At 41.8% G+C, this 23,526-nt stretch overlaps 2 protein-coding genes across 3 annotated transcripts in view; both read left to right on the top strand.

Moving 5' to 3' along the window:
* Nucleotides 1–12,079: 12,079 nt before the first annotated feature.
* trib2 (tribbles pseudokinase 2) lies at nucleotides 12,080–19,522 on the top strand. The gene is made up of 3 exons (XM_086263922.1): nucleotides 12,080–13,467; nucleotides 14,882–15,174; nucleotides 17,217–19,522. The coding sequence occupies exons 1-3, from the start codon at nucleotides 13,198–13,200 to the stop codon at nucleotides 17,689–17,691; spliced, it is 1,038 nt and encodes a 345-aa protein (XP_086120048.1). The 5' UTR covers nucleotides 12,080–13,197; the 3' UTR covers nucleotides 17,692–19,522.
* Nucleotides 19,523–22,571: 3,049 nt separating this feature from the next.
* klhl29 (kelch-like family member 29) overlaps nucleotides 22,572–23,526 on the top strand; it is a 275,561-nt gene continuing 274,606 nt past the window's right edge. The window contains exon 1 of one of the 2 annotated variants that reach the window (XM_086263026.1): nucleotides 22,572–22,620. The gene's annotated coding sequence lies outside the window, so the exon portion shown is untranslated. The remainder of the gene's footprint in view (nucleotides 22,621–23,526) is intronic. The other variant, XM_086263032.1, reaches the window with a different exon arrangement.

Here is a 23,526-nt window from a genome sequence, read left to right as displayed (position 1 = left end):
TTGCTCTCACCTTACACGTGTAAAACCATGCGTGCCAGCATCCTACACTAACTCTTAGATTTTCTTAGCAACACAACTCATTCCCAGGGCTCCGATGTGTTGTGAGAGTACATAATTGGGTTGACATGTCAACACAGCTCTGGTCAATCACACATTTTCCACTGAGATAATGACAGCTTTTAACATTCCTGTTGCACCAACAAGATTGTGCGAATGCATGCAAGCACTCAGATGCACATATGTGCACATATTATGAGTTAAGGGAGGATGCAGGAAGCGTATGACCTGTAGGAACAGTGAGATGCGCGTGTGGTTGCAGTGGCTCGATAAGCAAAATGCCTGTATGAATATGAATGCGCTGCACATTGTGCTGAGCGTAATTCGTGATCTGTTTCTGTCTGATGCTATCATCCAGCACTTGGCAGCCAGCTAGCAGTCATGGTAACATGCTTGCCACAGAATTTAAAGATAGCATTTATAGACGAGTCACCACCCAGAAATATTGCAGTTTATGGAGATGCGAAAAGAGCTGCCGGATTCTGCTGAAGGAACGGAAAATCTGGACCAAACTGTGTCCTGGAGTTCAAGTTGTGGCCATTCTCAGTCATTTGCAGCAATCATAGGAATTATATGGACGCCAAACATCCGTCTGTGGCCACTGGGAATTTTTTTTTTGGCACCACAATTGCCAGTTGTTGATCAGAAGTCAGTCTAAGCCGGGGCCTGAATTGATTCGAAAAATCTGTAGGAGTGATTATGAGACAGGAAGGTGGGAGGCTTTGAAACTGAAACCAGCCCAAATGGAATCAGATGCATGTTCAGCCAACCGCCGTCGGCCTACTGCTGGCTGCCTAAAAGCTTCTGACCTTTGACAATTAGAAGGATATGGAAATTGTTGCTTAACAGGTTCTAAACACACACTATTGCCTGCACGAGCAAACAGATGAATACACACACAGGTTCTTGACTCCAGTGACTAGGCAAACACTCAAGAAATTATCGGTAAAACAACATGGTAGAGTGTATTGCAACACCAAGTCTCCAGTGCAGCAGCGGGGTGGAAATGTAGCTTATCGTGTGTTTTCTAACAGACATGATTCACCACAGAGAGCAGGTAGTAACTGAACATTTTAACTTGCCTCCACTTCAGTAAGGCAGACCAGGAGGAACGAAGCGGCTGGCTGCCTCGGATGACTCATCCTCATTGATGAGCTTAACAGCCAGCAATTCCACTCTAGGGAGCAGGGCCCAGCACTCTCCCCTGCACTTCTGCCTGGGGTGGGCTTCCTCTACTCTCCCACTCTCTCCCAACAGAAGGCCTGGAGCTTAAATTAGAGCTCTGGCAGTGGGCCATGCAAGAGTGGAGCTGTGAGCAGGCAGCGACCATTCATTCCTCTGGAAGCTTTAGTCAGATTCATTGTAACACTGAGACAGGGCTGGGGGCCGACTTAGAATGGACCTGTTAGATTTTCCACAATGGAGCGGAATTACTTTTCATCTGCAAAGAGGTTTCATTACAGTTTGAGAAAAAACTGCTGTCAAAGTGCAACTCAGCACAAATTACACATTAACTGGTGGTTTGTCCCGTGAAGTCTGTTGCCTTTTCTACTGATTTTAATGCTTAAACTTTGTCAGCCATAATGACTCACTTTGTTTGAACAATCTTAGAAAATGTTGAAATTTTGGAGAAATAAAAGGGGAGAAACAAATACATGTGTATATGCATCTACTGTATGCTGTACATAGAGAAAGAAAAAGCTAATTTTTACTGCAATTAAGGACGTAAGACACATGCAAACTTCATCGTTCCTGATTTAAATTTGGCCGGGGATCTTGTTACATGTCAAACATTAACTCACCACATTTGCTCCCTGCTTTCAACAATTATCTAAAGGGCCAAAAACATCTTGGCCAGTTCTGATTATCAAAGCGTGACCTGCCAATCCCAGTTTTCACTGATTCAGATTTCCCGTCTGAGAACTATATTTGACAGCATAAACAAATTGTTCAGCTGCTCTTCAATGCAAAATATTATTCTCACGATAAAAGAAATCATTAAGTTTCGGGATCTTCTCTCGCATAAGCATCTGAAAGTAAAGCGTTCTGGTATTAGAAAAAGATACAAATAAATGAAAGCAGGTGTAACAAATTTTTATAACAAAACAAATGACAGGTACTCACATCGTTTTCCAATATGTTTCTAACTTACTTAGATAACAGGCCATCAAACCTTTTCTTGATTTCAATCGTCTCTATAATTTTCATGGTAGCTTTGATCCTTTGCTCATACCGAGGCTGCTGACCTCTATTATCTGTACTCTGAATAGCTTTAGCCACTTTTACTTTGTTAGTTTCTTTAAAATGCCCACACTGGGAATAATAATATGATTGGGTTTGTTGTTGGAAACATGTTTGTTACATTGTATTCCAGCAGTTAACTTTGGCAAATTTTGCATTGTTACTCACAGCGAGGAGCTCTCAACGCTAAGAATATGTTAGCATGTTAGCATGTTAGCATATGGCTGTGAGAGTGTGCTCGACTGGTCACCCGTGCTGCATTTTGTGCATGCACCAGCTGATAATCGGACATATGATAGCCTGGTCGGCCAATTCTGGAGTGAATTCCACTGATTTAATGTCAAGTGCACATATTCATGTCTCTTACATTTTATTACGGTAATTATAATTCATTATCTCAAAACCAAGTTGGGTTTTCACAGTACAGTAGCCTTGACCAATATTCACGAGTAAATGGCAGTGGATACAGTTTTGGTATCTTGGTAAGACTTTTTTGAAAGACTTATTTCACCGACGTATGCAATCTGCTGTCCTATAATATTTGATATTTTCCAGCGCCTTTGTTTTCTGGGCCTCCAAAGTGTGATGTTATCACAATTTGAGGAGATTGCTTTTTGGTTCGGTCTGTCATTTCTTTGGCAGTTATTACATCTGAAGTCGGAGAGGTCACCTCGGCATATTGCACAGGTTGCTGAAAGCCATCTGTTAGGTTTCATGTAATGCAGTGGCCCAGTGGTGCTCATGGCACGTTTTAGAGCAATAATACACCACATCCAAACTGCATCCCCGAAGTAATTTAAAGACCAACATCTCTGACAGGCTGTGCTGTAGCTGTACCATATCTGATACAGCACTGCACACAGATAAGGACACATTTCACATAATGACTTTCAGTACTTACTGTGCTTTATCACTTCTGTAAGCCTTTGTAGTTATTTCTTTTTTAAACCTGCCATCGCTTGAATCACGTTTCCAAACTAAATGATTATTTTAACTGTCATCAGTGCAGCAGAAGTGTACTTGTTGAAATCTCTGCTATCATTATGATCCTTCACAGTCTCTGTCGCTGTATTCCATATTGTTCTCAGACACTTTTGAAATTATACTGAAACAAAAAGGTTTTAAACTACAAGCAAGACTTGTCGCAGACAAATTAATTCAGAGGAGATGCTAACGGTAAAGCAAATGGTAATGTTGGTGGGGAGGTTAGGGTGTCACTACAACATCTGTTCAGTCTTTTGCACAGCACACTGGAGTATTCACACAGGAACGTCGTATGATTATCTCCACCTAACATAAGTTGGCTCAACACTCAATTTCCAGCGTTTTTTCCTTGTTATTATTTTTCGACAAAAGTAAGAAAAAATGCATCCTACATTTTGAAGTCGTTTGCTTTTAATTAAGTTGCAAAAATCCTCATTTGCGGGTCATTTCTCAGCAGGAAATGGATAGAAGGCTGCAATAATTACATCATGCTTGTGTTATTTGCATCTGTGTCTGTGTATGTGCGCGCGTGAGAAAGGAAAAGACAGAAGGAAGAATTAGATGCGAAGGCAAATGTAACCAAATGAAAGTGGAAATGCATCTGTGTACATCTGCAGATACAAAAGAAACTAAGCAGGAAGGCCTTTGCATCCATCCTTCCTGAAGGTGTTTGTAGAATAAACACTGGGTTTATTGTTAAAAGAAATGAAGCAATGGCCCTTGACGAGGGCATCAGGTGATGACCTTCAGAAACTAAAAGGAATCTGGTATTTGCCTACACACACACACACACACACACACACACACACACACACACACACACACACACACACACACACACACACACCTGTGAGGTTGGCATTGAAGCATAGCTCGCCCCAGTCAGCAGAAAGAGACACCTAAGGTTCGACACTGAGAAACTAGCTGATGAGCTGTTCTCATCCGCAGCCTTATCTCCTCATCTCCTCCACTTGCAGAGGTGTGCTACTGAAGGGGCTGCCCTGCTCTGAGAAGGAAAAAACCATCAAAGACACAAAATCACAAAGACGGTATCTCAAAAGACGGATACACATAATGCTCCGCCCGTGGAACCCTGGCTTTTTTGTGTGTTGTACGACATTATCTAAAACCAGACTGAAAATGAGTTTCAGTCACTATCTGGCTGACATTATGAAAGGTTGTGCTAATGGTTATCTGAGCCTTCATCAGAGGGATTTCCACTGCCTTTAACACGCTCAGCCGTGATCACTTTTCATTTCTTTGTAAGCTATCATGATAAAAATATAGAGAGTAGGAAGAAAGGGGGGTGGGGGAGAATAAGCGTTGCTCTGTACTGGCTTTCCCAAATGTTGCGGTCATAGTCTGAAGTAACTGTATTTGAGCTCTATGCTAAATGCATTGAACCATGCCCAGTGCTGATTCCCGCAGGCATGCCAGCCTCAGTTAGCCAGATACAGCAGAGAAAAAAACAAAAAACGAAATCATTACTGTCAAAGCTAATGCTGCTAATTTGCTTGCTACAACAGTAATCAAAGGCCCCTCACTCCTCTCCTTTTTATTCTCCCTCTGTCTGCCCTTCCTGTTTGTCACTGTCAGTCTCGAGGCTATTTTGCCTGGAGGGGAAGGCCTTTTGAGACGACAGCCGATTATCTTAATAGCCGCATTTTCCCCAATATGTGAATGCACTCCGCATCCAAAAGCGGCACAACCCACACAAGAATTTGTTTTGAAACCGTTACAGAAAGCAGGCATTCCCTTTGCGATTCTCATCATTTAACCGTGTGTGATTTTTTTGAGCTAAATGATGCATGCACTTATCTGATATCTGCTGCCCTCAGCCTAGTGTGGCCTAGATTCTCATTTTACAGCAGCAACTTCCTCTTTGAGATTTCACAGTACAATACGAGGTTTCTGTCTATTTTGATTTTTCTTTTTTCCCCCTTTGCTTTTAGTTTTTTAAAGACAACGTCTCGAGTAAACAAGGAGCGGGCATCTTTGTTTGAATTGATTGTCATGCAGCAGTTATCCCTGCTGTCTTCAACAAGGGATTATTTGACAAGAGCAATATAATGAGCAATCGCACAGAAGTGGGATTTCAAAGCACCCTTGTATGTGTGTGTGTGTGTGTACTGTAATGTACAAACACAAGATGAGGCTTGTCACATGAGACATAGAAGCAGTACAGGCAGGAAGTTGACTGAACTGATGAAGTGATGTCCTTCATCAGCGTCTCCTTTACCGCTATGTCTCACCTGTTTTGCACACACTGCACGGGGACTCCACCTGTCTGATTGTTCTGCAGAATAATGGCTTGAAAATAATTGCACAGCAGCTATTATTCGTCCAAAATTGAAAAGAGCAAGAGCCTCAGCTCCGTTCAAATGGATTGCATTTGTATTGATTTCATTTTTTAGTGTTTGAGTGGTCTAAAAGCAGTTTCGGAGGCTGTTTCAGGGAGAAAGGGGGAAAAAAAACACAGGAGAAAAGCTATTGCATATAAAATGAATACAGTATAATGAAGCAGTAATTCACTTAAGATGATGGAAGTGACAGTAAGCCAACCATAATCACGCTACGATGGAGTTGGGTGACTACATCATGATGCATGGTACAAGTAAGGGAAAGTGAATCATGACTCCTTGCCTTAATTTTCCTTTCTAAGCAGGCATGAAATGTACCTTTTGGCATAAAATCCCTCATAAACTGAGCAGACTGTTCTTTCCCAGGAGATTAGACCATGGAGTCCCTCATGTGTGTTTCACCGTGTGTAGCTGTGCGTGTATGTGTGTATTGTTATTTATGTTTGCAGTCCTGTATCATATTCCCTGGAGGAGGGAGACAGGTTGCCATGGTAGCAGCTTGAATGTAGAGTGAATTGCAGTGATATTTAGGTGCGTGTGTACGTGCGTGCATGCACGCGTGTGTGAGAGAGTTGTGCAGAGGCCAGACAAGGACAACGTGTGCTCGTCACTTTGTAGCTGATCACACAGGCTGTGGGTCGCTGAAAAAGAGCCGTTTCAGATGACCTTCCACTCCAGTGTGACCAAAGTGCAGTCACACTGGATCACAATGGCTGCCTGCATACTCGCAGATATCAAATTTATTTCATGAAGCACTTTAAGATAAACTACCGTTCATTCTGAAGCCATGAGGAAAATAGCACTGGCGGATTCAGTTGCTGACTGAACACTGATCACTTATCCAAGTGAGTCACAAAGCAGATTATATACAGTCACTTCCATTGTATCCATGTCAAATGCTATACTACATGTTCTATTGGGAGCAGGCCTAGAATAATTAGAGGAAGCCCTTTAATAAATATCACATGCATCCATGACGGCAACATTTGGTGTTTTTTTGTTTTGTTTTTTTGCTTTGGGTTGTTTGATACTTTCATGTACTTCTTTGGTATTTGTGCATGTCGTTCTGTTAATCCCTACATGGGTAAAATCACAGGAATGATAAAAAGAATTCATTACAATGTAATCCAGTTCATAAAAAAGAGGATTAGGGCCATAGACAAAAAAACAGGGGGTGTCTGTTATTTTTGGTTTTTTTAGAATTTTGAGGAATAAAAGTCAGAATTTTTTTTTTCCTCAGAATTGATTTTAATCCTCTTCCATAAATTTAGAATAACAACAACAACAAAACAGCTACGTAGTTATTCTGGAGCCTTCAGGCCCCCCTAATGGTCTGAGACAGCAATGTAATCATCCACTTTGCCCCTTTGGTACTTCTGCCAAGATTACCTCAGTCATATGTGTTTTAGACTGTTACATTTTTGTCTACATCTTTGTAAACACTGCAGTTTACATAAGTGATTGTTTTTTTGGGGATTTGTGTGTCAAACTCAGCTTGGAAACCAACCTGTTTGCTCTGAGGCAGCAGTGATAAGCACTCAGCAGACTATTTATACTTTTATAAGTATGACTTGCCTTCAGCTACAGCTACAGCCCCAGCAAAACAAAGATCACATGTCCTTGCTAACTTAATGAGTCTTTACCTTCCACGTGCATTTTATAAATGCAAATCTTAGAATATTATACAAGATGTTTACAGGGTAAATCAACAGCATATGTTCTGCCAGAAGTCTTTAATAAGGCAACATGACTGAATGCACTTTGCTGACTGTGTTCGGCTCCTGTAGTCTGATCCTCTTGCAAGTATTGGAAAGTTGAGATTGACTCATCACCGGCAAATGTGATATAATGCCGACCTCTTCACCCTCGCCTTGCATCTCTAAAAGAGTGTCTTGTTTGAGAATTTGAATAAATCTACGTCTTATACGTTAAGCAGTTCCAAAAACATATATTTTCTGCAAAGGGACGACAATATCTGACAGAGCAGGGAGGAATCACAATTCTTTCTTGCTGGGATTGTCTTCTCCTTTTCCGGGCAGTTTTGACATGGCACCTGTAATGTAATGTTATTTTAAAACAGACGCGCTTGATGTTACAAGAGCGTCCTCGTGTCTTTCTCTACAGTGAGCCGTTTTAGAGGGCTTAAGCTGTTAAAGCCGTGTTATTTCACTCCAGGAGCACTAATGTATGACTATTATTAACCGCTCCACTTATAAGCGAGTGAGTCACCCTGTCCAGTGACAGAGCTGCCACAAGTCCTCACTCAGCTGTCTGACTCCATGAAGGAGAGCCTGTGACGCCAATCCTGTCTCCCCTCGAGCCAAGATCCTTCCTCTCGAGGTCTTGCCTGCGTGACCTGCCACTCAAAAGTGCTCACACTTCCTGCTGCCTCAGAGTTGTAATCGGAAAAACGCCTCGGCAAGACACAGTCCTCGGGCAGCATCCTGAATTCATCGGTACAGGACATTTTCATTTTAGTTCATAAAATATAGAGGGAGCAATATCCTGCAAGCTTCATTACTGTCATTTGAATCACCAATATTTATTCTCCCCTTTGTTTTACTCTCCTGCTGATGGGGCATTTCTTCAAGCAGCATGCTCATTAATAAGCATTATTATATTTACTGTCTTAAGTAAGCAAAAAGAGAAAAATTATGATTCAGATACCATAACTGTGTTGGTCCAGTGTATAATATTTTTTAAGGTTGTGCTATAAAACAAAAAGGATCATGATTTTTACTATAATATTGCCTCCATCTGTATAACATGAGGTTTTCTAGATCTAATTACAAAGCAATATCAAATGGTTTGTGGTTGTGATTGGGATTTTTCTCAAATCGCAGTTGTTGTGCGACAAGCTGCTGCGTCAAGAAGATTATTAGGAAAGAAAGGAAAGCCTGCGAGCAAAGTCATATCACAGCTGAAATGATTTTCTACCCCACTTCCTCCTCCTCTCTGTTCCCACTACAAAGTCCTCAGCTCTCCATTTTCAGCCGCTTGAAAATGAGGTGTTGCCCGATCCCAGCACAGAGAGTCGGACCAAAGCAAAACTGAGAATATGTCTGATATTAGCTTGGTTTCGGTTCTTTCTTAGTGACTCAAAGCATTTGTCGCACTTGTCTGGTGAGGCATCTTTGCCTTTCTTGGTTTGATTCGATGCCCTTTCGTCCCACTTGTCGCCGCACACTTTTATTTATTAATCAATAGGATGCTGTGAATTTTTTGGAAACGCAAGCCGAGCCCACAGAAAGATCCCCCCCTCCCACACATTTTAATAAATGATTAATTAATACACCAGACAAATGGACCACAAACGAACTTACAGATCATGATCTTGTTCTGCCTGTGCTGTAAAGTCTCTCCCTGCACCTTGTTACCCCCTGCCTGGACATTCTTCACCTTCTTGACTAAGGAGGTGTTAGTCAAAGTTATTTGAGCTGATAATAAACATTTGAAATGTACAGTAAAAGGGTAACTATCTTTAGAAATCCATCTTCTGGGTTCTACTCTAACCCTTGTCCGCATCCTTGCTGCAGCCTCCTAGGTTTGAGTCTGCCCTGGGTCATGTTCTCCTCGTTATTCCCTGCTGTAGCCTATCCTTTCTAACAAAAAAGGCCAAAAATGTAAAGAAATAAAAAAGTAGTTTTCTGATGATCATTAAAATACTTAACCATTAGTGGATCTTCTCTTTGAGTAAAAGCAACATTATCACAGTGTGGAAATACTCCAGCACAAGTAAATTTTTCTACTTTTGTGTACCGGTATAGCTCACCAAGATATGCCAAAGGTCACTGCTGGGGATCTGGTCTGAGTCCAATCCATACCACTTCCTGTGTGGCTCTCTCTGACTTCCTGTCTACTCCGTACTGTACTAGTAAATAAAGGTTTAAAATGTCAACAACAGCGTGTGTGCACGTGTGTGCATTACCAGAAATTCTGGTTTAAAAAGTAAAAGTATTTATTACTGTTTTTTTTTACTTTTACTGTAACAACAGAATACCACGTTCTCCTTTCTTCTCCTCTCCAGCTGAACGTCTGCTTATTGAGTCGTGGGTTTTTTTGGCACCACAGTTTCTAACACTTCCACCCATCTTTGCTCTCTTTTGTCTTTCCCTTTCTCCACCTCTCATCACATTCTCCGAGCCGCCTGCTTCACCAGCCTCCGTCCTTCTGCCTCGCTCTCCCTCACGCTGTCTCCTCTCACTGAATGATCTCATTTCTCCTGCGCCTCTGCATCCATCTCTCCTGCTATGATTGAAATTCTCAGTGGAAGTTACCCACGGGGTGTGGATGTGACAGCATCGACTCTCGCTGGTGTCAACATGAGTTAGCTGGGGTTGCTATGTGGCGGCAGGAAATTGGCTTCTCTCTGAATTTGGAAAAGCCGAGAAAAATACCTTTAACGGTTCCTCATTTGATTGCGACCAGTGTGATAAAACATGAAAATGGCATTCCCCTGGTGGATCTGAGCCCCAACTGACTCCCTGTAACCTCGAGAATACTTAGAAAATTGACCTTAGATTCCATTTCTACATTCAGATCAGCCTATTAAGAGGCGGGTGAGCAACTGCTGCAGGGATTCAAGGATGCTCAGCCGTCCGCACTGACCTCTGTAGTCTTCCAGGACACATCATGTTTCAGTGGTTTACAGTCTCTCACTGGAAGGCACTGCTGGGGCAGCCTGGTGTTACTCCTCGGCATGTAGGCACGTCTGCAGAGCTGATGAGCCTGCGTGGATTTTCTCGAGCGCTGCCCTCCACTGCGAATGAGTCACACAGTGTATCAAGGAATGAGGGCAAAAGGAATCTTTGGAGATTATTATTCTGATTCATGCACAGCTGCGATTTCAGCTTAGCAGAATCCCCATTTTGGGGTTAGAGTGATGGGCAGATGCGGAGCCTGCAGAGGCATCAAACAGAAATGTACTCCAGCAAAACCCATGTGTGTATCCCTGTGTTTATTTAGCTCATAGTAACCTGTAACACTTTTACAGTTCACAAGTTCAGTTCTTGACTGAGTGGGTGAAACCAAAGTGCAGCTATTGTGCACGGAAGAATGTTCCAGCATTTTGACAAGGAGCAAAGTGGGTGGCTCACAGAGATTATCTCACATAACCCACATGCATTCATACATGCACATACATTTGACGAGCTCGTGGGTGCTGCCGCATTCGAAGACCAGAAACGATGAGGGGCGAAAAAAATGCATGTCCATGCTGTGGGGGCTTATTCAAGCACACGGTGAGAAACAAGGATTTTGAACAGAGCACGTCTGTGTACGCGCACGCACATCGCACACGGGAGAACAAACATTAAATCAAACACTTCTGCCAGTGTCTTGTGTCCAGCTGCAAGCATTCCTCACACCGCCCTGGAGTCCTAGATGGAATTGCACAAGCCTGCCGTCACACCTCCTGGTTACAGTGTATAGGGAAGAACAATGAATAATGAAGCTCTTCCATGCACAACTGTGTAACAGAACAATCTGCTGCAAGACATGTCTAAGATGTTCTAGCTTTTTAATGAAGCACGCTTGGCACACAAATAAATAAATAAACATCTGGAGTATTATACTTCCACTGATTTACATTTGTAATGAGTACCATGTTACACTACTTGGTTTTTTTTTGAGTTTGCTGTAACTTTTATCTTTTGTGGAGTGGAGTGAAATATCTTATACTGAAAAATGAAGTCCCCTTTCAAAAGAAATAAATCTGTTAGCATGACTTTTTTGGGCTTGAATTTGAATAGGGAAATGTGTAAAATTACAGAAATACATAACTTAATTATTTTGGTGTAACATGAATACCCATGGGGGGCATCTTTATGGGTTAAAAAAAGTTTCTGTTCTCCTTGACATTTTACAAAGCCATCCAGTGGGCCGGATTGGTGGCTTTGCTTGGCTGATTCTGGCCCCTGGGCCTTATGTTTGACACCCCAGGCTTAGGCCCTCCTTTAGTTACACTTTCATGTAATTTTAAATATAGACTCAACTGTATCCTAAGGGCTTAGTAACGCAGTGTGTTTTCATTTACAGGTGTAGATGCCGCCACAAAAAAGGTGTTACAAATAACACGATTTTATGCGGTAACTGCGCTGAACGGCGTGTGTGCTATTGTGAGAGCGGGATCTCCCTCGCTTTCCCTTGAATGACATTTCAGGAGGAAACACATTTGTAACACAGCACGTACAGTAGCTATACTCTCACTCCGGCCCCCCCTCCCCATCCAATTTACCAGCATGCGACGCATTTAGATTCCTGGGGGTGTAGCCGCACTACATGGCTCTCACATGACTTCACCGCATATTATAAGGCAGCTCGGAAGCCAATGAGCTCTCGCTGTTTAAATGACGTCAGGGGGCGGGTCGGCATGACTCTTTGTATGTGTGTGCATGTGCGCAGGTGTGCGTGTGTACAGAAGCCCCCCCCACCCCACCCTCCCGTCCTCGTCCCCTCCTCCGTCAGGCAGGCAGGCTTGCTCTCTCTGTCTGTACAGGCGCAGTGTGTACAGCTCGGCTGGCCTCCCTCCGCACTTGAATGGACTAGATTCCCAGCCACGTAAGAAGCACAGCGGCACCACGGGAGAGGATGTCCTGCTGAATCGAGGGATTGGCCTGGGAAAGTCGGCCGGCCGTCCCTTCCTTCCTTCCATCAGATTTATATCAGCAGACACTCAAGAAAGACGGCACTTTTATTCCGCAGGACCGGACCAGCAGAAAGAGAGAGGACGTCGACTCCCGCACACAAAGAGCCACAGCAGTCTTTTTTCCGGATGGGGGTTTCTCCTTATGTGATAGATGACAATCAGCGTGCATGGATATGATCCCGGGGAACAAGGCCGTGCACTGACCTGGTACTAGTTAGCCAAGGGAGCTAACTAGTTAGCTCTGCACCTGCTAGCTACTAATAGTCTAAAAAGTCAGCAGCTATAATTGGGCTGGAAAGTTGCTTTATTTGTTTCTATTTTTGCATTTCCCCCCTTGCCTGACAGCTGTGTCTTATAAATTGTTTCCGTTTTATGAAACGTGCCATACCGTTAACCGGCAAGATAAGCTAGCAAGACGAGCTGCGGGTTTACTCTTCATTCATTTTAAAAGCTAACTTTTGGCAACCTTTGTTGCAGTTTTGTTCGCACTTAACGTCAGTGAAGCTGCAGCACGTCTGTGCTAAGGGGTTTCATCCAGCTTAAGTCAGTAATTCTTAATTTTTCCTTTACCCCAGTCTCATCCAATGAATGGAAAACAAAGGGGTGCAAGTGAGCAGTAAAAAATCAGAGACCAATTTTAGTTGCATGAAATCCAGCGAGCCAGTTTTGGCTGCACAGAGTCGGTTAGATTTTGCAAAGGCAAGGTGCATTTAAATCTCTTATTTTTTTGTATTTTTTTTTTTTTTTAGAAAAAATTTATTATTTATTTTTTTACTTCATGCAAGCGTAACAGAAGTACTTGGACAGATTGTCTTTCTGCACAACGAAGTGTTATCCCGACAGAAGAGGATAAGAAGAACAAGGAGGAGGAAGGCCCCCGATTTTGTGGAGATATCGCACTTATTCCTCATGAACATACAGAGGTCAAATCCAATTAACATTTCACGCTATGGGAGATCGCGGCACAAAGCGCACGATTTCGAAGAATTGTCTTGTTTAAGGACTACAGAGTCTCATCAGAGTTTCAGCCCCAACCTCGGGTCTCCCAGCCCGCCGGAGACCCCGGACTCCTCGCACTGTATCTCCCGCATCGGGGACTACCTTTTGTTGGAGCCGCTGGAGGGAGACCACGTTTTCAGAGCCGCCCACCTGCACAGCGGGGACGAGCTCGTATGTAAGGTTAGTAGGCAATATGGTAACAAACCTTCCCTATTTCGCAGCATGACTTTACTCCCCCCCCTTATGACGTCAATCTGGGGAGAAAAAATATATTCACATATATATATATTTTTTTTACTGCACGAAATATTTGTAGGGGTGCGTTGCTTGCACGTCTAGATGAATTAAAACGACTTTATTTCGATGCCTAATGTCCTCAGATGTGATGAATGTGCTATGCAGAAAAATCCTGAGCTGGCTTTTATGGGTTTCCTGTCCACCATCTCCACTTTTTAATAATTGCTTGAACTGTAAATAGAGAGCTGGCAGCAGCAGCCTAATGGAAAAAGTGAATGGAGTGAGCTGTGTGGCTTGGATTGCATGATGTAACGTTGACAAAGGAGTGAGTAACCACGCACACACTCCTCTGTGCTATTCTGGCACAGCCATGGCTTCTTTCTTTCATGGCACAGTGCTCACTCTTGGATCTGTAGTGCCAACATATCCATAGTGCACCTTTTTTCTTTTTGTTTTCTTTTTTCCACCAGGTGCTCAGTTTTTAAAGGGAAGTTGATCTGAGTAAAATGCACACATTCAAAAAAATATATAAAAAACGCTGCCCTGTTAGGCTTGGATGAAACTCATGGCCTCTCCTCACCACATTTATAGCTTCTGACTTCTGTAAATTACTGATTATGAGGGCAGGTGGGTTGTCCCTGAGGCTTAAGTGGATGAATTGAGGCAATACTTGCATGCACCCTTGGACTCGTACGCCACAACATATCAAATAACCTGTGCCTTTTGACTTGAGATAATGTTTTGTCAGGGCAATAACAAATTAATGGCCTTTGGCACAAGCCTGTGTACTAACTGCTGTTTGACCCCCATCTGCTTTGTGCTGGTTTCGATACAGCGGTGATCAATTCCCTCCCCCCCTTTTTTTTCAGGATTGATTTTTCTTGTCTAGCTGGAGTCTTAGGCTGCAACTTAAGATCCCCAGACCTGTGGGGTGTATTTGTATCGACTGCAAGAGAAGCCCTCTCACCTGAACTGCATGTACTGAAAGTCAATTGGGGGTTACTATGGAAACAAAAGAGACACTGCAACCCCCAGGCTGCAGCACAATGCCATGTACTAATACAATGCTTTCAGTTTGCCTCTATTTAACCTTACTCGCTCTGCCAAAAGACCAAGTTTGGTGTCCCGGGAATGTGTTGGATTACTCATGTGTTGGTTACATTTAGTTCAATTAGAGGGCAATTTACACCTCCTTCAGTTGGATTTAATTGTGTAAATCTATGGTGGGAAAGGTTTGGTTTATAGATCTCCAACCACCAAAAGAATCTAATGATATAGCTGAAAAAAATATATACATACGATCTAATTCTCCACATTGCTAACAGTAAGCATAAATTCTTCCTTCTTCTGATTGCAGGTTTTCGATGTGGGCCGATACCAGGAGTCACTGGCGGCCTACTTCGCCCTTGGCCAGCACCAGCACATTAACCAAATCCTGGAGATTTTGCTTGGGGAGACGCGGGCCTATGTGTTCTTCGAGAGAAGCTATGGCGACATGCACTCTTTTGTCCGTACCTGCAAGAAGTTGCGAGAGGACGAAGCTGCCAGGCTCTTCTATCAGATAGCCTCGGCTGTGGCACATTGCCACGACAACGGACTGGTTCTCCGTGACCTCAAACTGAGGAAGTTTGTCTTCAAGAATGAGGACAGGTGAGTCCCATGGAAACCTTAGCATCTTTTGTGCACTTTGCAGTTTCCCTCTGTTTTTTTTTTTTTTTGGTGTATAAGATGCTATCGGTGTGTGTGTGATATTACAGCTAATACCGCAGATAGTGTAAGTTGACACTATACAAGGTGTTGTGCAGAATGAAGGAAATATGAGCCTTTTGTGTGTCGCCTGGTTATTCTTGTGCACATATACTGTAAATGTGAATGGAATCACACTTGGGGGAAGGAAATGAGTTACACAAATGTAATCGCTAATCATGCTAAGACTCAGGAAAGCTGTTGAGCTGAGAAACATGGACAGATAAGTTATCAGGGGAAGCTTTTGCCTGTCAGATGATCCATTACTCTGGGCTTATGTGTGATGGAAACTTTAGAATAACACTTTTCACAGTGCGGGTTTACTGACCCCTGCTGGCAGCATATGAAAACTACAAAAAATCTAGACATCTGTTAGAGCAGCTTTTTAAGTTCTTTCTTTTTTCTTTTAAAGAATTTGAGTGGATGCCAGTTCAGACTCAACGTTTATTCTTTTCATTAGATACTGTATACAAATCCCAGCTCTAAAGCATGTCCTTAAGTACTTCTTATTTAACACCTTGAAGCCACATGCTGCACTCAGGGCCTTCAGTCTGAAAAATGTGACGTCATTCTCTGGCGCTCTCTGTGGAAAAGAGAAGTTGAGCCGCCTCACATATTTAGTACAGGTCCAGTAACCTTGAATGTCACCGGGCTCGGATGCTGAGGGCCCCTTCCACTGAATGATTCATGCCGGGTGAATTCTAAGAGTGATGTGAAGGGCAGCACCGGGTCGCATTTACTATGTGGCCCGTCAAGACTCCTCTTACAACCTTTCAGTCCTGCTGAAACGGTGAACGAGTGCAGAGAGATAAGAAAGGAGACAAAGCTGCCTTAGAGAGACCTCCTCTGGCTCTGAGGCCAAGTGTGGAACAAAACGCTGCGATGACTGCAGAGAGGAGTGGATGAGCAGACAGAAAATGATACCCGAGCAGGCTTCTGCAGCATTCGTTGGCTTCTTGACCCGAATTTGTCATGCTGCCGTTAACCCTTGACCAAACGGCGGCATCAGTCAAACGCTGGCCTCGAGTAGAATCATGTAGCTATTAAACAAGGCTCGTTTGTTTCTTTCTTCTCTACCGCGCCTCAAGATATTTCATCATGAGCGCCGCCTCTGACTCAGCTGAAATGCACAATGTGTGCCAATATTAAATTCGGCTCCGTTTTAGTAGTTTGCCTTCCTAGGTCCTCTTAGCTCTAATTGCAGGTTTGCACATCCTCCAAATGAGCTGTTATCCAGGCAGTGGTGTGCTGTGTTTAAAATTCACACAGCTCTTTATATTGCAGGGGAACAATGGGTATTTTGCTCAAGGAAACAATAGAATGTTCCTCGTTTTAAAACCTAAAATCGTTCTGCCACGTATTAATGAAAGGAAACGGCCTCATGTGAAAGTCAAACGTAGCAATAAATACATCCTTCTCTTCGATCACAGTCTCGTTGCTTGGTGCATCATATCGTATTGTCTTTACCTGCTTCTGCTGGCTGACTATTCATGTATGGGGGCTTTTTGTTTTCGGTGCTTGAACTTACACAGATTCTTCAGTGATAAAGCTTCTCAACAATTAGTCGCTATTATGAATACCCAGGGGCATTGTAGCAACTGTTGCAGGGTTTAGAGCAAAAAGTGCAAATAGATGCTTTGATGAGTAGGAGGGGGGGGGGGGGGGGGGGATTTTACTTTTCTGATCAGTTACCCATAATTATGTTTCTTCTGGAAAATCTGTTTGTATAATGCCACTTTTTATATATTGAAAAGAAATGTCAGACGTAAGCTGAAAGAATTATGCGATCTACTTCCATTGACATCCAAAAGTGATGGATTTAAAGTACTTTACGTTGCCTGTCAGAATAAATTACCCACTTGATGGTTTTCTTCTGATTGCTCAAATTCTTTCTATATCATCCACATTTATAAGGAGCTCAATGAGTTTTGTTTGTGTGTCTGCAGAAGCCTTGTGAAGCTGGAGAGCCTCGAGGACACGTACATCCTGAATGGGCACGATGATTCCCTGTCAGATAAACATGGCTGCCCCGCCTACGTCAGCCCCGAGATCCTCAATGCCAGCGGCAGCTACTCGGGGAAGGCAGCTGACGTCTGGAGCCTGGGCGTCATGCTTTATACCATCCTCGTGGGGCGCTACCCTTTCCACGATGTCGAACCCGGCTCGCTGTTCAGCAAAATCCGCAGGGGCCACTTCAACATCCCAGAAACGCTGACGCCCAAGGCCAAGTGCCTGATCCGCTCCATCCTCCGTCGGGAGCCGGCGGAGCGCCTCACCTCTCGGGAGATTCTGGAGCACCCGTGGTTTGCCTCATCCGGGGCGCTAGGGGGCACTGCAGTGCACAGCAGAGGGGAAAGGGAGCAGGAGCAGATGGTGCCTGAGGTGAACATGGAACAGGAGCTGGAGCAGTTCTTCAGCTGAGCAAACACCAAGCACAAACGGACGACTCCGCCACGGTTGGCTCGCCAAGCTCGCAGCAGAGCCAAAAAAATAAACAGTAGAGTAGAAGTAAATAGGTGAATTTGTCACTCATAAAAAAAGGTGTTTCCATTGTGTTTCCTTTGCCACCATTTCATGGAAAACCTTGAGTCTGGCATGACAAATGGCATCTATACATCATCTGGCGATGCACGTCCCAATCGGGGATGTTGCTACCAGATATGCAAGTTGCAAACAATGTAGCAAATGTTCTTTTTTTTCCCAGATCTGTTTTGTTTTAAATGTGGTGCTCATAGAAGTAGACACATTCACCTTTTTTTCCCCTTTTTTTGACACTATGGAAAGCATGAAGGGACATACAGACAAGGAATCCGAGGAGAACAATCCTAAAGGAACTGACAGACTCGTAACACCCCAGCTCTTTTTATTGGTTTTCTTTAGTTTGATGTCATAGCTTTAGGTGGTCATAGTTCTGACCCAGGAGCATTGTTTAAACGGAGCAGGCGTTTTCTTGTGGTTGTCATCATAATCGACATGGCTGACCTCGCCCTTGTCTCATGGTTTTAAGTTTTATGTCGTGTGTCCATGTCTCGTTTGTCTGTTTTATATTGTTGAAGATTCTGACAGTCACTAAACTCCTCAATGGCCTTGTCTTTTGTTATGTTTCCGCCTCCTCCTGTCTCTTACCACACTTTTGTTTTTCCACATTACTTTTGTAAAGCATTTTTTTTTTTTAAAAAGCTATTCCAGTCTATTGTTACTGCTGCTTTATTGTCACTCTGTACACCTCAATCTTAATCTATTTTCATAGTCAGCCTCCCCACACGGTATCATGCACTTGATGTATTAGGTGAAAGGATGATTCCACCTCTAAAATTAGCTTACTTTTTTTTTTTAAATATATAATTTAATTCCATTCTTCAGTTGTAGGAACAAGAACATAACATTTATTTAAATTGTAACAGCTATATATATATAAATATATATATATATTTAAAACTACATTGCAGGGTTTTTCTTTATCCAGAGATTCCTTTTTCATGTATGATATAGGCAATATCTTGACACAGGACAGGCGCCAACAGAGAAAAAACAAACAAAAAAAAGGTCTGTCTGAAGTTTTAGAATACACATTATCTTCTGTGCCAGTATTCCTGTACCCCCGACAGCCTCATGCCACCCAGTCTCCCTCACTTCTTTTTAAGAAAATTGATATGAGATATTCAGTGATAGTATTGCTATGACATGCTCACTCCAGAACCTCATGTTAGGTTGTTTTTATTTTTTTTTTTATTTTGTTTTTTTGTTTTTCTACTCCCTGCTTAGGTTCTGTGAAACGGTCATGCTCGAAAATGGGTACCAGTGGACACGTTTTGTCGTATCTCAATGTTACTTGAATTTGTGTTTTCCTTAACTAGACATTGGCATGTGCTCCATGAATGCTATAGCCTGCCTAGCAAAGGGTGGGAGGTCGGGGTGGGGTTAGGAGGGTGCTCGTTTTTCTTTTTCTTTTCTTTCTTTTTTTTTTTTAAGAAAAGTTTAAAAACAGGAAAAATTCTCAGTTTGCTGCTTTTCTGAGTTGTTTTTGGATTTAAACAGTAAAACAGCTATTGCTTTCATCGTTTTTGTAGACTGAGCTACCTTTATTTAAGCTGGTGCTGATTTGGTGCTAATGTTTAGTCCTTTTTTTTGTTTCATGGATGGGGATGGTGCATGGTGGGATATCTGCCTCAGATGTTCTGATTGTATCGTAACAGATTCTGGTGTTTTGTCCAAATTTATTCAGTAAAATAAATTGTGAACTACTACTGGATTTTGTTTTGGGTTTTTTTTTTTCTTTCTTTCTTTTTGTTTTTTTTCCTGTACATACAAAATAAAAGCTCTTCAGCACAACGTGCAGAATCACGCATCATTACACACTTAACATTTGTAATGTTGTAATGGCTACATTTAATAAAAACACACACAGACACACCATTTCATCTTTACATTGTAAGGTAAAGACACTACAATAATACAGAGAGATCCCCAACAATCATGTGATCCCCTTTGGGCAAGCATTTTGGCGACAGGAAAGGGAAAACTCCCTTTTAACAGGAAGAAATCTTGGCACAGGGAGGGGTGGGCGTCTGGTGCAGCCGGTTGTGAGGGGAGGAAGACACGCTGTGGAGTGCCAGGGGTCAATAATAACTAATGATTAAATACAGAGTGGACACATACTTTGCAAAAGTCTTTAGCCACCCTTTGAAATCATTACAATGGTGAATTTTCACAATAAATGTGGAGAAAGTTTCAAGTAATAATTATATTACTCTACTATCTACTATTGGATATCATTGTCATGCAGTGGGGGTATCCCAAATCATCTCAAGAACACAGTTGTGACTTTGAGGACAGAAGACCCCACCCACTTGCTTTTCCTGGCTTTAAAAAAAGAAGGAATAAAAGGAGCATAAACTTCCTCGCCCTTAGACAAATCCAGTCGAGTCCTGGAATAAAAATGTGGAATTGGAATTTAGACTACCAGCTAAGTGATAGTTATTTCTCAACAACCAAGTAACTGTGATGTAGATATTTGCAGCCTATTTCTGTATTTAAAACAAACAAACAAAAAAACCCAGTGCTCTTCTGGCCAGCATGCCCCAACAAAAGCACTTCCCCATTCCTAATGAGACTGCAATCACTGTCAGAACTTGAATGGATTGCAAATGAGTGAGGACTGCTCTGTCAGCTCCACTTCATCTAAATGATCGCACACATGAGACTCTAGAAGAATGCTCTTCAGTCAAATCATTTTCCTGGTGTCTCTCTCTCTTGAGAGACTCCTGCCTACAGTCCTTTCTGCTGTTCTGTGTGACAACATTGTAGTTCTGCAATTGTAGCCGACCTGCTGACCCCATCCTGTGTTTGAATCGCTCCGAGGAAGAGAATCACTTCAGATTTCATTTGTTCATGCAGTGCTTTGACAGTACTTTCATCTGTGTGTGTGTGTGTGTGTGCTCAAGAGCACTTCCACCTATCGTGTTCATTCATGGTAACCCTGTTTACGGTTGAATTATCTAATGTGATAACCCAAATTCTCAAGAACAAATTCAAGTTCTTAGGTTTAGATTGACACTGTAAAGCCATGTGTCATTGCTCAACAACACCTGCTAGTGCACTGTGTTTCATACACAGCAACACAAGCCTCCTGATCTCTTTGGGCTAACATAGCGAGATGATTTTAATTTAACAAATGAGGATCTGTGGTGGGCTTTGTTGGTTTCTTTGTTTATTAAATGTGAAACATGAAAGCTTATGAGCAGAGTACACCTGAAAACTTGTTATCAAGCAGATAAAAGAATTCAATACAGTCAACTGCCTTCATAGGAGAAAATGAATGCTGGCCTGCCCTCTAGTGGTAATAATGACACTTGACATTTTTATGTCAAGTATTGCAACACTTGACATAAAAATGAGTTTATATAGAGATATGTTTCACTGAGACACAATGTTCTGTTTTTAAACTTAGTATTTAATTATTCCTTATAATAACATGTGTGTATAATTTCCCTAATAGGGGATCTTACAAAGAGGTAATGAACTTTAATTTGTATCACTATTAGCCAATAACTATTAACTAATTTATGATACTAAACTATTTGCTAATGCTTTATAGTTAAACTGAAAACAAGTTGGGCTGCATTTATTTTTTTCTTCTTGCTACACATGTGCATTCTCTTATTATATTCATCATAAAGGTGTCTACAAATGACCTTTAACCTCACAGGAAAAGGTTGTCCCATTTAAAAATAGACACTTTAAAATGAAAATGCACCAAAAGTAAAGACATCTCTCTCCTTTCAACTTAGACAGCTGTTTGTATCCATCCTAACGTCACTGCGATCTTGTTACATCGGTAGCCATCAGTTGGCAAAAAATGTAGCTGTGTCTGTTTTACAGGCAAGTACGTTTCGGGTTAACATGATTTGAGCTAGCCAAGCCGAGAAGGCGGCAGTCCCCCCACCCCCCGATGTTTGCGCATGCGCATTGTGGATAAATCTTAGCCTTCCACTGGTAGGAGACCAGTGTGCGAAGCAGGCTACCACTTGCTTTGCTTTTACAGGTCTGAGATCAGTTATCACACAGCTAGCATTAGCAAGTAAAAAAGCTTCGGTGATTTAGCATCCTAAGAGTTTCCTCTTGCTAACCACCTTGGTCAACATGTGTGATGTAGAGAAGATGGAGTGTGAAGAAGTTGTTAATAACTCAGTACCCGAGCAAGGAAAGCTGTGACCATGATGGAGAGGGGACCGCAGCTTTAATAAAACAGGCAAGTTGACCCAGGTGCTGGCTCACCAGCACTTTCAGATTAGCATCTACGAGAATGTTTGAATGTACTATGTTTAATCAGCTGCTTTACTAATGCTCCACCATCGATTTCTTTAATCCCCTCATAGATATTAACAATTAACCATGTCACACACTACTCAAGCCTTTTCATTTAGCTAATTTTTCTTTTTTGTCATGAATAAATTGTAATACATTGTACTTTTTTAAAAGGACATAAAATATAATATAATGTATTTAAAATGAACTCGACCTTAAACATATGCAACATTAATATTAATCAGTTTAACATTAAATTGACATTTTTCTGCAGAATATTTTTTTACTTTTTAAAATGTATGCACATTTTTCCAGTTTGTGTACTGGGGGTTTTCCTGGAGTTGTACCACTCTCTTTCCTGAAGGAATGGTTTGAAAAGTTTCTCCACCACTTGTCATTGCCAGCTAATATTGCGGAATTTTTGTTACTATGTTAGATATTTATTTAACTATAGAAGTAGTAATATTTTACAATTCTTCAGCCAGGAAGGAGTCCAGAAAGGTGAAGGCGTCCATATGAGAGTGCAGACAGGCAGCACAAATGGTATGTTTTAATCTGATCCAGTTTATCTTGTTAAATTGCTAATTAGTGAAGGAAGATTTTTTTTGTTTGTATTTTAAGTAATATTTACATCCACAGACCTGATGTTTAAAAGGACTATATGTTAATGATTTCTGCAGTACCTTAATATTTGCCATTGACTTCTGCTGCAGATTTGGTAGAACATGAGAAGCTAGACTTCATTACACTTTATCAGTGGCTTAAAAGCTAAATCAATTTTTTACAACCTGACAATACAAACACTCATGTAAACCTTACCTGCCAATGAAATGTTCATTTATTTGAAAATTTGTGCTTCCAAGTCTTAAGACGTTTCGCAAATGCAAAAACATTTGTAGAGCACATATTACAGCAGGAGAGTATATCAAAAAACCTGCCATGTTATGATGTAAGCTTGAAAATAATGTGAATCTAAACATTTAAAAATATAATTCATAGCAAATAACATGTAAGGATAACAATTTAGGGGTAAAAAAAAAAAGCTGCCACGTATAGTTTAGCAATCAAAACTAAGTTTGTCATACAATTTTTCCAAAAGGACAGAGGTGAGTTGTGATCTGTCAGAACAGTGTTCAGGTGTCATTCAGGCAGTTCCAGCTACTCCTCACACAGCTGTGTCTGTTTTCAAAAAAGCTAGCAAAGCATACATCCAAACACACTGAAATTAGTTAAACACTATAGCTTATTAAAATAGTAAAAAGTCAAAATATCAAATTTTGGAAGTAAGGATACGTTTAAACTGAAAAATATGTTTCCAAAAAATATGGCAGAAAACCTTTTCCTCAAATAAACACTTAAAATCATTGCATTGTTTACTTACCAAACAGCAATATGATGGCAAAAAATCTGTTGTTCTATGCAATGAGAGACTTTTGATACATTGTGGCC

Source organism: Aulonocara sp. 'chitande type north' Nkhata Bay, linkage group LG15 (assembly GCF_057382095.1).
Source record: "Aulonocara sp. 'chitande type north' Nkhata Bay isolate Kocher_YH1m ecotype deep benthic linkage group LG15, A_spYH_male_GT1.1, whole genome shotgun sequence".
Taxonomy (NCBI): Eukaryota; Metazoa; Chordata; class Actinopteri; order Cichliformes; family Cichlidae; genus Aulonocara; species Aulonocara sp. 'chitande type north' Nkhata Bay.
Note: the sequence above shows the minus strand (reverse complement) of the source record. Positions and strands in the feature narration are given on the sequence as shown.